This window comes from Chiloscyllium plagiosum, unplaced genomic scaffold, assembly GCF_037043375.1.
Source record: "Chiloscyllium plagiosum isolate Xiang-an unplaced genomic scaffold, Cpla_swu_hap1 HiC_scaffold_6, whole genome shotgun sequence".
Lineage (NCBI taxonomy): Eukaryota > Metazoa > Chordata > Chondrichthyes > Orectolobiformes > Hemiscylliidae > Chiloscyllium > Chiloscyllium plagiosum.
The window spans coordinates 16,908,507-16,923,812 of NW_028270144.1; the positions used below are offsets into that span (position 1 = coordinate 16,908,507).

The 15,306-nt window shown below is 41.2% G+C and overlaps 1 protein-coding gene across 1 annotated transcript in view; it reads left to right on the top strand.

Moving 5' to 3' along the window:
• cdc16 (cell division cycle 16 homolog (S. cerevisiae)) overlaps nt 1-15,306 on the top strand; it is a 69,534-nt gene that overhangs the window by 11,118 nt on the left and 43,110 nt on the right. Inside the window, exons 4-11 of the mRNA XM_043691247.2 lie at nt 2,140-2,178; nt 4,346-4,483; nt 6,555-6,714; nt 7,864-7,958; nt 9,303-9,436; nt 10,337-10,416; nt 11,110-11,159; nt 14,242-14,315. Coding sequence (XP_043547182.2) covers nt 2,140-2,178; nt 4,346-4,483; nt 6,555-6,714; nt 7,864-7,958; nt 9,303-9,436; nt 10,337-10,416; nt 11,110-11,159; nt 14,242-14,315 — 770 coding nt within the window. The remainder of the gene's footprint in view (nt 1-2,139; nt 2,179-4,345; nt 4,484-6,554; nt 6,715-7,863; nt 7,959-9,302; nt 9,437-10,336; nt 10,417-11,109; nt 11,160-14,241; nt 14,316-15,306) is intronic.

Below are 15,306 nucleotides of genomic sequence, written 5' to 3' on the forward strand. Positions count from 1 at the left end.
GACTTATACACTTAATGTTAAGGTCCTAGGGAGTGTTTTGAACAGAGAGACCTTGGAGTGCAGGTTAATAGCTCCTTGAAAGTGGAGTCGCAGGTAGATAGGGTAGTGAAGAAGGTGTTTGGTATGCTTTCCTTTATTGGTCAGAGTATTGAGTACAGGAGTTGGGAGGTCATGTTGCGGCTGTACAGGACTTTGGTTAGGCCACTGTTGGAATATTGCGTGCAGTTCTGGTCTCCTTCCTATCGGAAGGATGTTGTGAAACTTGAAAGGGTTCAGAAAAGATTTACAAGGATATTGCCAGGGTTGGAGGGTTTGAGCTATAGGGAGAGGCTGAACAGGCTGGGGCTGTTTTCTCTGGAGCATCGGAAGCTGAGGGGTGACCTTATAGAGGTTTACAAAATCGTGAGGGGCATGGATAGGATAAATAGACAAAGTCTTTTTCTTGGGGTGGGGAACTCCAGAACTAGAGGGCATAGGTTTAGGGTTAGAGAGGAAAGATATAAAAGAGACCTAAGGGGCAACTTTTTCACACAGAGGGTGATACGTGTATGGAATGAGCTGCCAGGGGAAGTGGTGGAGGCTGGTACAATTGCAACATTTAAAAGGCATTTGGATGGGTATATGAATAGGAAGGGTTTGGAGGGATATGGGCCGGGTGCTAGCAGGTGGGACCAGATTGGGTTGGATATCTGGTTGACATGGACAAGTTGGACTGAAGGGTCTATTTCCGTGCTGTAAGTCTCTATGATTCTATGACGAGTGCTGGCTTCAGGCTAACATCTTGTTTAGCTTGAGGTATCAGACATTGGAGACCTCTTTAAAGTGATCCTCATTAGATTCTGCCTGACAATCTGGCTAGCTCAAGTGACTGATAGGAAACTGAAGAAATGACCACTTGCAGCCATGGAGATGTTTCATCCAACTGTTTATCCGATGTAGGACCAGAAATCCCTGTTACAAATTGTCGGTCTTCTCCATTTATTTAGATTACGTACTATTTCTAAACTGTTGTTTTAAAAAAGTTGAACTACTTGTCTTGCTCACTTCTACTCCTCCACACCACCACAACTCCCCAACACGCTGTCACCAGCATAAAAATCACATTTTCCTTGCTCTTTCCAAACAAGGATCACTGGAGTTGAAACATAGTTCTGCTTCCTCCAGCAATTTTTCCTTTATTCACTGAGCACAGTGGCTCAGTGGTCAGCACTGCTGCCTCACAGCACCAGGGTCCCAGGTTCGATTCCAGCCTCCGGTGACTGTCTGTGTGGAGCTTGCACATTCGCCCCATGTCTGTGTGGGTTTCCTCTGGGTGCTCCGGTTTCCTCCCACAGTCCAAAGATGTGCAGGTCAGATGAATTGGCCAGACTAAATTGCCCGTAATGTTAGGTGCATTCGTCAGAGGGAAATGGGTCTGGGTGGGTTACCCCTCGAAGGTTCGGTGTGGACTGGTTGGGCCGAAGGGCCTGTTTCCACACTTTAGGGAATCTAATCAAATTCCATCTGAACTGGGCTGCTTCTCACATTAACAGCATATTCTAATCCTTAACAAAAACAGAAATTGCTGGAAAAGCTCAGCAGATCTGGCAGCATCTGTGGACGGAGACCAGAGTTAACGATCCTTACACTTCTGAAGAAGGGTCACTGGACCCGAAATGTTAACTCTGATTTCTCTCCACAGCTGTTGCCAGACCTGTTGAGTTTTTCCAGCAAGTTCAGTTTTTGTTTCTGATTTTCAACATCTGCAGGTCTTTTGTTTTTTTTATTCTAATCCTTTCCCCTTTGTTTCTATCTAGCTTTTTCTTAAATGTATATTTACCATTCAAGTTAACTACTCCCTATGGTAGTGAGTTCCACATTCTTGCCCTGCTCTGGGTAGAGCGAGTTTGTTCCAATTTCCCTGTCGAACTTATCAGTCACTGTCTTATATTTGTGGCCCTCATTCTCAACTTGCCTCATGTGGAAGCATCTTCCCTATGTTCACTTCATTGAGTGCTGTCAGAACTTTTTAAAGTCCTTTATTAGGTGAAAACCAGGAATTGACTGCTGGTCCACTGGACAGCTTCTCCATTCGCAATATTCAGGAAAATACTGTGGCAGGTGGTACAGTAAGTGACTTGTCTTCTGACCTCTCCACAGATCTATGGAGCCTGTCGATACCTTGCTGCCCAGTGTCACGTGAGTAAAATTAATTATAATGCCTTTGTTTAAACTTTCTTAAAAGGTGAGGTTATTTTACGACTATTCTTTAAATCTTTATTTTCTAGTGTCTTTATTGTGATATACAAATGACATTCACTGAAACAAAAAGACACAAATATTTGATTTGGAACTTGAACTTACTACTAAGCCTTTCCTTACTTCCCTTACCCTACCTTGCTTAGTTATATTGCCTTATTAATTTGGCCCTGAGTTTCACTTATTTGTCGTTTCTCAGTTAATCTCTTCTTCCAAAAAAATACTTTTTAAAATCACAATTCAGTAACCTGATGATGTCACTTTGATTTTTCCCCAGTTAGCATGGGACCTTTTTTTTATTATGTTTAAGCTGTGAGAAAATACAAGTTGTTGAACTGGCTTTAAAGAAAAGAGATTAGATTAGATTCCCTACAGTGTGGAAACAGGCCTTCGGCCCAACAAGTCCACACCGACCCTCTAAAGAGTGACCCACCCAGGTCCATTCCTCTATCCTATATTCACCCCTGACACTATGGGAAATTAAACATGACCAATTCACCTGACCTCCACATCTTTGGACTGTGGAAGGAAACCGGAGCACCCGGAGGAAACCCATGGGGGAGAATGTGCAAACTCCACACAGACAGTCACCCGAGGCTGGAATCGAACTCGGGCCCCTGGTGCTGTGAGGCAGCAGTGCTAACCACTGAGCACCGTGCTGCAAAAGGTTGAGATTGTGCTGGGAAAGTTGGCTGTAGACAGGAAATACTAAATTAATTTTCTTGCTGTGTAAACGAACAGAATTATAATTGGGGTGCTTGGAGTCATGTCCCTCTTTACACCACTGGGTGGATCGGAGTATCTGAAATAACATACAGCCGTGAGGCTTTCAATGGTGTTAAGCAAATTGGCCCCCTCTTGTGGCACTTTAGTGAGGTACATCAGTAGAACTGTGGAGCCCAGTTGAATAGTATTATCCACTTGACACATCTTGTACCTGATGGTTATCGCCTCACATAAAGAGTGTTTGATGATAATGAAACTAAGTTACACTTCCAGAACTTGCAAGTATGCGTTAGGCTAATCCTGACACAGAAGAAATATTTTTGAATGAAGCTGTCATTGCCAGAACTTTTGCTTACTTATTAACAAAGGATTCCTGTTGTGTGGAATTTTCAAAAAGGAGCTTTTTTATTGTAGAATAAGTTCAAACACCAGGCAGTATACTTGAGTATTTATTTAAATGGAGGAGAAAGTGAGGTCTGCAGATGCTGGAGATCAAAGTTGAAACTTTATTGCTGGAACAGCACAGCAGGTCAGGCAGCATCCAGGGAACAGGAGATTCGATGTTTCGGGCACAGGCCCTTCTTCAGGAATGAGCAGAGAGTGTTCAGCAGGAGAAGATAAAAGGTAGGGAGGAGGGACTTGGAGGAGGGGAGTTGGAAATGTGATAGGTGGAAAGAGGTCAAGGTGAGGGTGATAGGTCGGAGTAGGATGGAGGCGGAGAGGTCAAGAAGAAGACTGCAGGTCAGGAAGGCGGTGCCGGGCTGGAGGGATCCGGCTGAGACAAGGTGGGGGGAGGGGGGATGGGGGACTGGGAACCCTCCAACCGCAGGGGATGAACTTGGACTTCACCAGTTTCTTCATCCCCCCTCCCCCCACCTTGTCTCAGCCGGATCCCTCCAGCCCGGCACCGCCTTCCTGACCTGCAGTCTTCTTCTTGACCTCTCCGCCTCCATCCTACTCCGACCTATCACCCTCACCTTGACCTCTTTCCACCTATCACATTTCCAACTCCCCTCCTCCAAGTCCCTCCTCCCTACCTTTTATCTTCTCCTGCTGAACACTCTCTGCTCATTCCTGAAGAAGGGCCTGTGCCCGAAACGTCGAATCTCCTGTTCCCTGGATGCTGCCTGACCTGCTGTGCTGTTCCAGCAATAAAGTTTCAACTATTTATTTAAATGTCAGTCCTGGTTCTGAGACAGAAGTATGTAGGTTTAAGTCCCACTCCAAAATGAAGGTGACAAAAGCCCCAGTATCTTCCAAAAAATGAACGTCTGACAGTGCAGAATCTAAATTGGTCACAAATGTATACCTGTATCACAATATTAACCTTTGATTGCTGCCTTTAAATCTTTTGTTTCCTTCTGTTTTTCTGTCCCAAAAGTATGCAGCCAAGGAATATCAGCAAGCTCTTGACATTTTGGATATGCAAGAACCAATTAACAAGATCATACTGGAGAAGAATGCTAAAGCTGACAAGATCAAAGAAGCCTCCATTGATTGGGGATTGTCTCCTGCTGCAGTGAGTCACATGATTCAACTGCAACCTATTCTGTACAGCAGGAAACATATAATCTCCTGCTTTTTGTCTTTATTGTCCTCCCCACTTAAAGAGGGCACACACTCCTTGCAGTTCTGTGACTTTATCTAATGTTTTTGAGTCCCTATCCTGTGTTTGTTTCAAGCTTCAGTCTCTTATGTGGTGAACTTACTGTGCTCAATCATGGTGCTGCAGCTGGCTTTGGAACCCTTGGGGGAGTTGGTAAAGTGATAAACTGGTTGCCATTCCTGCATTGTCCAGTAACTCCTGACATATGTTTGCAGGCAGACTGCTCCACCTATGGGTGTACCAGTGTCTTTGACAGGTTCATTGTGCTGTATGCTTCTGATTACAGATTTGAAGGTATAGATAGCTTCCCTTATTGCTTATGCACTCTGTTGCTACTAGCGAACTCTCCACCAGCATCTCCAGATCAATATATCCAGATCCGTATTGCCATCTAGTTTATTTGACCGTTGACCAATTTCATTACCTTTTACTTTTCCTCGCGTTAGTGCCAATTTACACATCAGCTTCTGCTTGTTCACATCCTGTGCTATGACATTTGACTGCTGCCTTGAATTTCATTCCCCTCCACACTCCAATTAAATAGTTCTGATCTGGCCTCAACCCCAAATGTTGAAAAGATTCCAAGGTTGTGAACTGAGCGATGTTAATTGCTGAAGCTCCATTCGTGATCTGGAACTTGCATTACTGTTGGAGGCATTGGTATTCATAATGTTTGTTTTGATAACTATTTAATTATTTGAATATAAATTGAATGTTCACTCAGGCTTTTTACTAAGGGTGGTGGTCTTTTTGGACCACTGGAGTCCAGGGTTATAGATCACCTACAGTGTTATTAGAAAGAGAACTCCAGGATCATTGAAAGAACAATTACATAATTCCAATTCAGGGTGCTTTGAGCGCAGAGGGTAACTTGTGGCGGTGTGTATGTGTGTTCTCAGGCACCTGCTACCATTGTCATCCTAGATGTTTGGAAGGAGCTGTGTAACTTGACATAGTGTATTAATTGAGTCAGGAGCCATCTGTGTTTAAATACTGAAGGATGTAGGAGTAGACCGAAAGTAAAATTGATAGTCAGACATGCAACTATGCAATAAATGACTCCAAAGTTTGTCAGTGAAAATCTACATTTAAATTCAAGTATTTGAGATAATGAGCTACCAATTAATTTGATGAAAATAAAATATCAAGAGGATATTTGATCTCTAACAGTAACATTTTTGCTAAGCTACAAATTTGATTTAAACTCCAAGTTGCATTATGCAAAATTCCTCGAGCTGGTAAGCTGAAGATTGAAGTGCACTGATCATCTTTTATGGTTTCCAGTTAAAGCATTGCAAGTTAATTTTACAGCCTTAATTATTCCATACACTGAGACTATCTTACTGCTTCCCAAGTTGATATATTAGTTGTCACGTACATGCAGGGACACAGTCTTAGAATGGGGTGGCTCAGTGGTTAGCACTGCAGCCTCATAGCGCCAGGGACCTGGGTTTGATTCCCACCTCGGGTGACTGTCTGTGTGGAGTTTGCACATTCTCCCCGTATCCTCCCACAGTCCAAAGATGTGCGGGTCAGGTAAATTGGCCATGCTAAATTGCCCGTAGTGTTAGATGCATTAGTTGGAGGGAAATGGGTCTGGGTGGGTTGCTCTTTGGAGGGTCAGTGTGGTTTGGTTGGGCCGAAGGGCCTGTTTCCATACTGTAGGGAATCTAATCTACATGAGGTGGGTACTCACTAAAGTGCATACCTTCACACACTGGGTTAACTCAATTCTTTCAATTATGCAGCTCTTCCTTAATACTTTTTTCTGCATGGTTAATCTTCGATTATTACAAAGCTAAAAACAATTATAATACTTGTTATTTGCATGTTCGTGTTGTTCCAATTATAATTTAAAAGCAAATTGTGCTACTGATAGTGAAAAGCACCTGATATGAAGGTGGTTAGGTTTGAAATGCATTCACTGACCTTTTTGTAGAATAATATTGATGATGTTTTAACCTGCTGGAATGTTTCCTGTTAGATCAAGAGCTCTATTTGCCTTTTGCGAGGGAAGATCTACGATGCTATGGATAACCGACCCCTGGCTACAAACAGCTACAGAGAAGCATTGAAGCTTGATGTGTGTTGCTTTGAAGCATTTGATCTATTGACATCACACCACATGCTGACAGCGCAGGAAGGTTCGAGTGCCAGTGACTTTTCTGAAGTTTGCTTCGGTTATTGAAACCCGCTGCGGTCAGATATTGAGTTAGTGCAAAGTTTACTTCATTCAGATATTTGTCATAAATTTTGCACTGTGATTGGACTCTTAAAATTTCACAAAGAATATCAACTGATCGAAGGCTTTCTCAGTGTCTTGCCCGATACTATGGGACTACTTAGAGAAATAGCTCAGCTAATTTTATTACAGACACAATTTTGGCCAACATTAATTACAAAGTGCTTACAACACAGGAGCTGGCCATTCAGTTCAGCTGATCAGTGCTGGTGTCCATGCTCCACATGAACCTCATCCCACCATTCTTCATCTCGCCCTACCAGGAAATCCTTTTATTTCTTTCTCCTCTGTGTTTACCTAGTTATTTTGAAAATGTGTCCAAGAGTGGGACATGCTGAAGTGACTGCTGTCTCTCTAGGCGAAGAATGTGCATTTAGCTGATCATCAGTGGGGTAAATGCATGTTTTTCCAATTAACAAGTTAGGATAATCAAATGGCTGAAATGATTCAAGGCACATGAATTAATTAAATATTTAATTACAAAGCAGTTTTCTCTGCATGATAAATGCAGTAAGAGTCAACTATGCTCAAATACAAGAGGCAAATTCAAGAGATTGTGGTGCTATCCTTGTTGGGTAGGAGCTCCCGGTCAGACCTGGGATTATACTTCACCCATTCTGCAAATCCATGCTCTTGAACGTACAGGCTCTGATCCCCATGCGATTCAAGAGGCCACTTCTCTATTGCTCTCTGCTGTTGAGATTCCACTGTGGGACCTTCCTCAGAGATTCTTTTGCTCTAGACAGGCTGAAGCTTGAATCTTAAAAGCTTTTGTATCAGCTAACTCCTAGATAGTCAATACAGAATCAAATGGAAGAGTAGTTGTTGTTTGGAGGTCCATCTTTATTGTTCATCTATGTAAACAAAAGCTTGTATGTGAATAAATACCAGACTTCAGTGTCCTATCCCTCACCATCTGGCAACCTCGTGAGTAAAAATATGTTGAGTCAAAAAGCAATCAACTATTAAGAGAATGGCCAATGCAATGATGAGGGATGTGTTAGAGCTGATTTGGTATTTGAGATGATCACATCTGAAACTTTCTCTACAGAAAAGGAACTCCTTGAGTCATTGCCATTCAATAAACAATGCACGGAAGAAGAACGTGATTTGTTGTACTTTCTATACAAAAATAAATTGAAAAAGGTAAATGCACTTTTTTTTATATTCGTCAGATTTTTATGGAAAAATTATATTCTTTGTATATTTGAGTTGTTTTTAACTTATAAACTAACAATTAACCTTGGCAGGTGAATTGTAGTCAAAACATTGAGGTATTAGGGCTAGGGCACCCAAGGATAATGTGAGGTACATTTTAAAGTTATATATTCAGTTTGTCTTTTTATATTTATATTTCTATTTTAAATTCTTGTCTCAATATCTCGGAAAGGCATGAACACACGTTTGATTTTGTAGTTACACCCTTTGGCCAGTAGAGTTGCTGCTGTGCCATCTCTGGCAGGAGTGGTGATTACAGCACAACAACAACTTGGAATTCATATGACATTAAAATACATTTGAACGCTCTTCACAGAGACATGATCAGACAAAAAGGAAAAAACATTGAGCTGAAGATGGAGGTATTGTGGAATCCAAACGTTCAATTAAAGAATGTTTTAAAAGAGCACGGGGAGAGGGTGAGATTTAGGAGGAGAATTCTGGGGCACGAAGCTGAGATGGCTGAAAGTGTCAATAATGGTGAAGCATAGAGAGTGTATGTATGAATTGCCAAAGAAAGTGGTGGAAGTTGGGTTGATTACAACATTTAAAAGGATGGGTATGTGAATAGGAAGGGTTTAGAGGGCTATGGGCCAAACACTGGCAAATGGGACTAGATTAATTGAGGATATTTGGTCGGCATAGTCAAGTTGAACCAAAGGGTCTGTTTCTGTGATATATAACTCTATAAATCTGTGGAAGGCCATGAATGGACTTAACTACCATTTTAAATTGGAGAGTGTGAGGGACTAAGTGTGAACGTAGGTCAGCAAGCTAGGGGCGATTAGTGAGTAGTTGCTTGGTACTTGCTGCATGAGACATTTATCTTCGCTAGCCCTGGATGATAATATGCCAAGACACATCAGGTTCTCTGTGTATGCTAATTGTACCTTGTTGTTCCCCTTGCAACCACAACCACCCCCCCCCCCCCCCCCCCCCCCCCCTCCGTATTATCTCTGTGCAGTTTTGATTGCTTGATCAGCATCCAGTCTTCATGAGCCAGAATTTCCATTAGCTGAAGGTTGGGAAAACTAATGCTTCAGACCCTTCCAAAGATTCTGCACCCTTTCCACTGATTCCCTTTCCCAGTTTAACCTTGGACTGCACCAGATGAACTGCAGCCTCTGCATTCTTAATAATCAGAAGCAGCTTCCATTCCCAACACATAGTTTCATATCAGTTTCCTCTCTCATACCTTGTCTTTCACAAGCTGAGTTCTTCAAATATCATTCTTTATTTTACACTCTGCCAATTTTCCTTTTGTTCCAACAGTACAATAAACCAAGTGAGACAGTAATTCCTGAGTCAATAGATGGGCTTCAGGATAACCTGGATGTTGTAGTGTCTGTTGCAGAGAGGAATTACTACAACTGTGATTTTAAAACATGCTACAAGCTCACTTCGATGTAAGTACAGCCTGCATGTCATAAAATCAATTACAACCAATTTATCACTTTTTTTTAAGTTTAATCATTGTTGTAATGTGGGCTATGTGAAAGCCAACTGTGGATAGTAGGATCCTACAAAGAGCAATCTGATGTTAACCAGATAATCTGCTTCTGGTTATTTTGGTTGAGGGATAAATACTGACCAAGAGAGAGACATGGAGCTGTACAGCATGGACACAAACCCTTCGGTCCAACCAGCCCATGCTGAATATAATCCCAAACTAACCTTGTCCCAGATGCCTGATTCTGGCCCATGTCCCTCCAAACCTTTCCTTTTCATGTACTTATCCAAATGTCTTTTTAATATTGTATTTGCGCCCCCATCCATCATTTCCTCAAGAAGTTCATTCCACATGCGAACTATTCACTGTGTAAAAAAAATTTTTAAATTGCTCCCCTCTCTCTTTAAAAATGTGCCCTCTAATCTTGAAATCTTCCATCCTAAGGAAAAGGCAATATCATTAACCATATCTGTACCACTCAGCCTCGTACTCTAGGTGAAAAAAGTCTCAGCCTATCGAAGCTTTCTTTTTAACAATACTAGAGAACATCCTTTTTCTTTAAAATCGTACTTCCTCTTGAGAAAACAAGAAGAATTTTTTATGTCTCATTTGAAAGACAGCATCTCGAACAGTGCAGCATCTCCTAAGTATTGCACTGGAGTGTTAGCTGGATTGCAACCAAACCAGAAGTTTACAACCTTCTAACCAAGAAGTGAGAGAACTACCCGTTGAGCGACAGCTCACCCCCAGCTTCACTGACGCAACATAATATTCATGATAATTTAAAAAGCAATTGTTTACATGCGGAGGTAATTTCAGAAGAACAGATGTAACATTTCATTATGTTTCTTGCTAGGGTGATGAATAAAGATCCTTATCATGCAGTTCTCCTTCCAGTGCACATTGGAACATTGGTGGAATTGAACAAAGCAAATGGTAGGAATTGAATCACCTCTTTTGTTCTGACATTTGTTTCTTTTTCATAATTTGACTTGAATTGAACTCAAAATTCCTATCTAAAGATCTGGCAGTTTTGTCCACACCCAGGTCTGCAACTAGCCCCTCCTAGTTTCGCCCTGTTTCAGCATTTGTATAAGAGCCTTTAGTTGCTTCAGCTCATTAGACTTCCCTCCATTTCTACGCCTCCTTGTTGACAATTCCTGTTGAACATTGGATTTTCTTTTAAATGATGTTTGAATGTTCTGACCATATAGATTCTGACTGTGTTTCCCTGTAATTTTTCTCATTGGTTTTCCTTTTTTTTAAAAAGAAAGTGCTTGCCTATTTGGGTGGTACATGGTCAGCACTGCTGCTCCCAGCCACGGATCCAGGTTCGATTACAGCTTAGGGTGGAGTTTGCATGTTCTCCCCGTGTCTGCATGGGTTTCCACTGGGTGCTCCAGTTTTCCCCAACAGTCCAGAGATGTACCAGTTAGATAGATTGGCCATACTAAATTGCCCTGTGTTAGCCATAGTAAATGCAATGTTACAGAGATAGGTAGGTCTGGGTGGATGCCCTTTGGGGAGTCAGCGTGGATTCAATGAGCTGAGTGGCCTCTTTCCACACTTTAGGGATTTTATGTTTCAATGCTTAATCTTTTGATTTCCAGTTTTCTCCTTGACTTTCAGAATTGTTCTACCTTGCGCACAAGTTGGTGGATTTATATCCCAATAATCCAGTAAGTAATTGGAATTATTACCAATCATCGTTTTTTTAATTTCTACTTTCTCCTTTACGAGTTTTCATCTCCCATGAAGCTACTGACTCACTCCTGGAAAATAGTTTTCAAAGGCTGTGTGCAAGATGACCATTTGTATCTTCATAATCTCAGCAAACATTTGACTACCAAATGCATTACATGGGAGCTGAAAACTGGATTCATTGTTCTATGCTATGTTAAGCTATGTTGTGCGCAGCCCTCCAGTCACAAAGACTTTATGATACAGTGCAATACTCAGGCAATGCTACAAAAACTTTGGCCTTGTTATCTGATTTTTGCAAGTTTTAATTCTGACCGTAGAGCCACAGGCCAATAATTAAGGGAGGCGATACTCCAGTACTCCAGCAGAACAATTAAGCACCATTACGAAAGTAGTATGGGGCTAAAGGCAGATAAGTCCCCTGGCCCTGAAGGCTTCCATCCTGGGATCCCAAAAGAAGAAGCTTACGAGATAGTGAATGCCTTAGTTGTGATTTTCCAAAAATTGTTCAATTCTGACGAAGTGCCAGAGGATTGGAAAACTGCTAATGTGGCACCCTTATTCAACAAGGGAGAGAGGTAAAAAGCGGATAACTATAGGCTGATTGGCTTAACATCTATTGGAATCAATGATTAAGGAAGTAATAGCAGAACATTTAGAAAATCATAATGTAATCAAGCAGAGTCAGCATGGCTTCCTGAAAGGGAAATCATGTCAAACTAATTCATTAGAGTTTTTTGAGGAAGTCTCAAACAGAATGGGTAGAGGGGAAGCAGTGGATGTGTTGTATTTTGACTTCCTGAAGATGATCAATAACCTATCTCACAAAAAGACATGTCATATGTTTAGAGGCCATGGTGTTGGTAGTATGTTAGCATGGATAGAAAACTAGCTAATAGGCAGGAAACTGCAAGTGGGTGTAAGGAGTTCTTTTTTCAGGTATGACAATATTATGGACTTAAGAGGTGTATTCTGTCCTTTTCTATGAAGAAAGGTTGAGAAAGAGGTCACATGCAGTCTGCTCTAAGCCAATAAACAGCTTGCGAGGCCTTGTTTTAAAAAAAAGTTTCGAACAATAGGAACAGCCTGAATAGGCAGGGACAAGCTCCCACAGAACCAGGATTTTGATTTTAACTTTCTGCAGTGACTGGAGTCTTGAAGCTGGATGTGGAAGCTCTTATTCCCCTCTCTGTTATAGCTAAAAGCTGGCATTCTCTTGCTGCTAGAATTGCATGTGAGACAATCTATTTTACTGAATTTGCTTTTGCCAAGGGTGTGATTGTGGGATGTTGCTGTATTGGAACAATTAATTAGTAGTTAATATATATTATTTTGTTAAGCATTTCAATAGAGTTACAATCAAGCCAATTCTTTTATTATTTTTATGTTGTATTTTAACTGTAGTGTAAGAATAGTGTGTTTTGCTTAAAGTTGAGTCGTTTGACCCATCAAGTTGCATCTGGAATGCACCACCTTACACTTATCTTTTGAAATACGAAAACATGAGGATTTAGGCTCTCTCAACATATTTTGAGGGGATTTGGTCTATTCCATGACACAGGTTGGCAACCTATGACCAGTGTGTTCCACAGGCATCAATTCTGGGACTGCAGTTGTCTATTATATATGTTAGTGACTTGGAGGAAGAAAGCCAATGTATTGTATCCAAATTCGCAAACAACGTAAAAGTAGGTGGAAAGGCCGGTTGTGAGAAGGATACAAGCAGCCTACAGAGAGATGCTAGTAGGTTAAGTAAGTGGGCAAGGAGGTGGCAAATTGAGTATAATGTGGGAAAATGCAACGTTGTTCATTTTGCAAAAGAAAATAAAATATTGCTTTAAATAGCGAAAAACCAGCAAATTGCTACACACAGAGACTTGGGGAGCACTTGTGCATGAAACACAAAGCTAGCACACAGGTGAAGCAGATGATCAAAAATGCTAATGAAGGCGGGTTGGAGTATAAGAGTACAGCTAGGGAAGACTTGCTGCAACTGTACAAGGTGCTGGTGAGACTGCATCTGGAGTGCTGTGACCAGTTTTGTTCCCCTTATTTAAGGAAAGATATCATTTCATTGGAGGCAGTTCAGAGAATGTTCACTAGTTTGATCTTTGATATGGAGGGATTTTCTTATGAGCAAAAGGTAAACAGATGGGGACTCTACTCACTGGATTTTAGAAGGAGTGGTGGTCTCATTGAAACATGTAGGATTTTTAATGGGCTTGAGAGGATGTATCCCGTCATAGGAAAGTCTAGGACCTGTGGGCATAGTCTCAAAATAAAGGGCTGCCGATGAAAACTGAAATGAGGAGAAATTTGTTCTGTCCAGTGGGTTGATAGTCTTTAGAGCTCTTTACCACAGAGAAGGCAGGGTCCTTGTATATATTTAAAGCTGAGATAGATTCTTGATCAGCAGGGAAATCGAGGGTTATGGGGAAAGGGCAGGAAAGTGGACGGGAAAATTGTCAAGTCATGATCCTATTGAATGGCGTAGCAGGTTCAAGGGGCCAAATTACCTACCCTTGTTCCTATTTCTTAGAGTCGTACTGAGGTCATTTGAGCTCTTTTTTTGTTTTTATCCAAACTTTGGTGGAATCACATAGCATGCTTTTTCAGTTACATAGAAAGAGAAATCGTGGTTGATATTCCTCAAGATCCCGACAGAAGAGCCAGCTCCTATCCATGTGACCTGTGTGATATTATCGAACAGCACCATGCGCTCAGAATCAGCACAGCTATGTTTTAACAGCACTACACGAATGCATTTCTCCTCGAAATTACAGCCAAGTAACAGAACTTTCAGCAAAACTGAGCCATGCTGATGTTTACTCTGTACAAACCTCTTCCCACTTTATTTCATCTCACCTTGTCAATATAATCCATTCCTTTCTCTATTATGTGTTTATCCTGCTTCCCTTTAAATATATGTGCTGTATGCTTCAACTTCTCCCTGTGATAGCAATTTCCACATGCTCACCATTGTTTGAGTAAGTACTGCACTTTGTGTATAATTTGTTGAAATAAAGATACCTCATACTGATGGTTGTGATTTATTCTCAGGTGTCTTGGTTTGCTGTGGGCTGTTATTACCTTATGGTTGGCCACAAGAACGAACATGCTAGGCGTTATCTCAGGTGAGAACATTACCAGTGTGTTACCTGGAGGACTCAATAGCTTACTGCGATGTTGGTGCTTTGCAAAAATCTATTTCTCCTACTTTTTATCCTTGTTTTCAATGTTGTTAAAAAATATCTGCATGAAATCAGGAAATACTTCAGACAGATGATATGGACTAGGCCAGACCACTCAAAACATTCTTAAGCAGGCAACCCAGACCATAACTTTGCTATTTGTTTTGGTAAGTGTACAGTGAAAATTTCCGGAATAAGTTAGCAAGGTTGACGACTAAGTTTTAAAACAGACAGAAATTTATTCACAACATTACACAATGAAACACAAAGAACAGAATAAAGAACTTCTTCAGAACACAGTCTATCCAAACTAGACTTAATTATGCTGTTCTGAATGTACATAACAGTTCCGATAAGCAAACTCCCTTAAAACACTGTAAAAAAAAAAAATTGGAACAGATGCTTACAGGTTGAAGTGAGAAAGATAGAGAGCATGTTTTCACATAGCTCACTGTTGAATTCCTAACTAGTTCTGGACTGAACTGCTCAGCTAGAGAGCTGACCACTCCCCTTTCATTATACAGGTTACTTCTAAAACATGACCACTTTGGCCTGAAGTCTCATCTGTTTGCATATAAACTAAAAGGCCCCTCGATACCCTTTAATTTCTGTACCAGACCAGTCTAATTGGCACCGGGAGATGTTTACAAACCCTCTGGAAAAAAAAACAAGGACACAGTATCTTTGAGAAAAGGATCAGCTTTTAGAAAACAAGGGACCAGCTTTATGACACCTCTCCCCCCCCCTTTAAAAAAAAAGAACCATCAGTACCAAAAGATGGTTTCATTTTTAAAACTCTTCAAAACCTCAGTTCGTAGTGTAACACACATATACTCTGTACTGACTATAGACATGCAAACGTGCATAACCACATGCAAATTCAGGCCGCGGCGTACCCACCACCGAACACCTCCGTATCTCATATGAGTCTTGG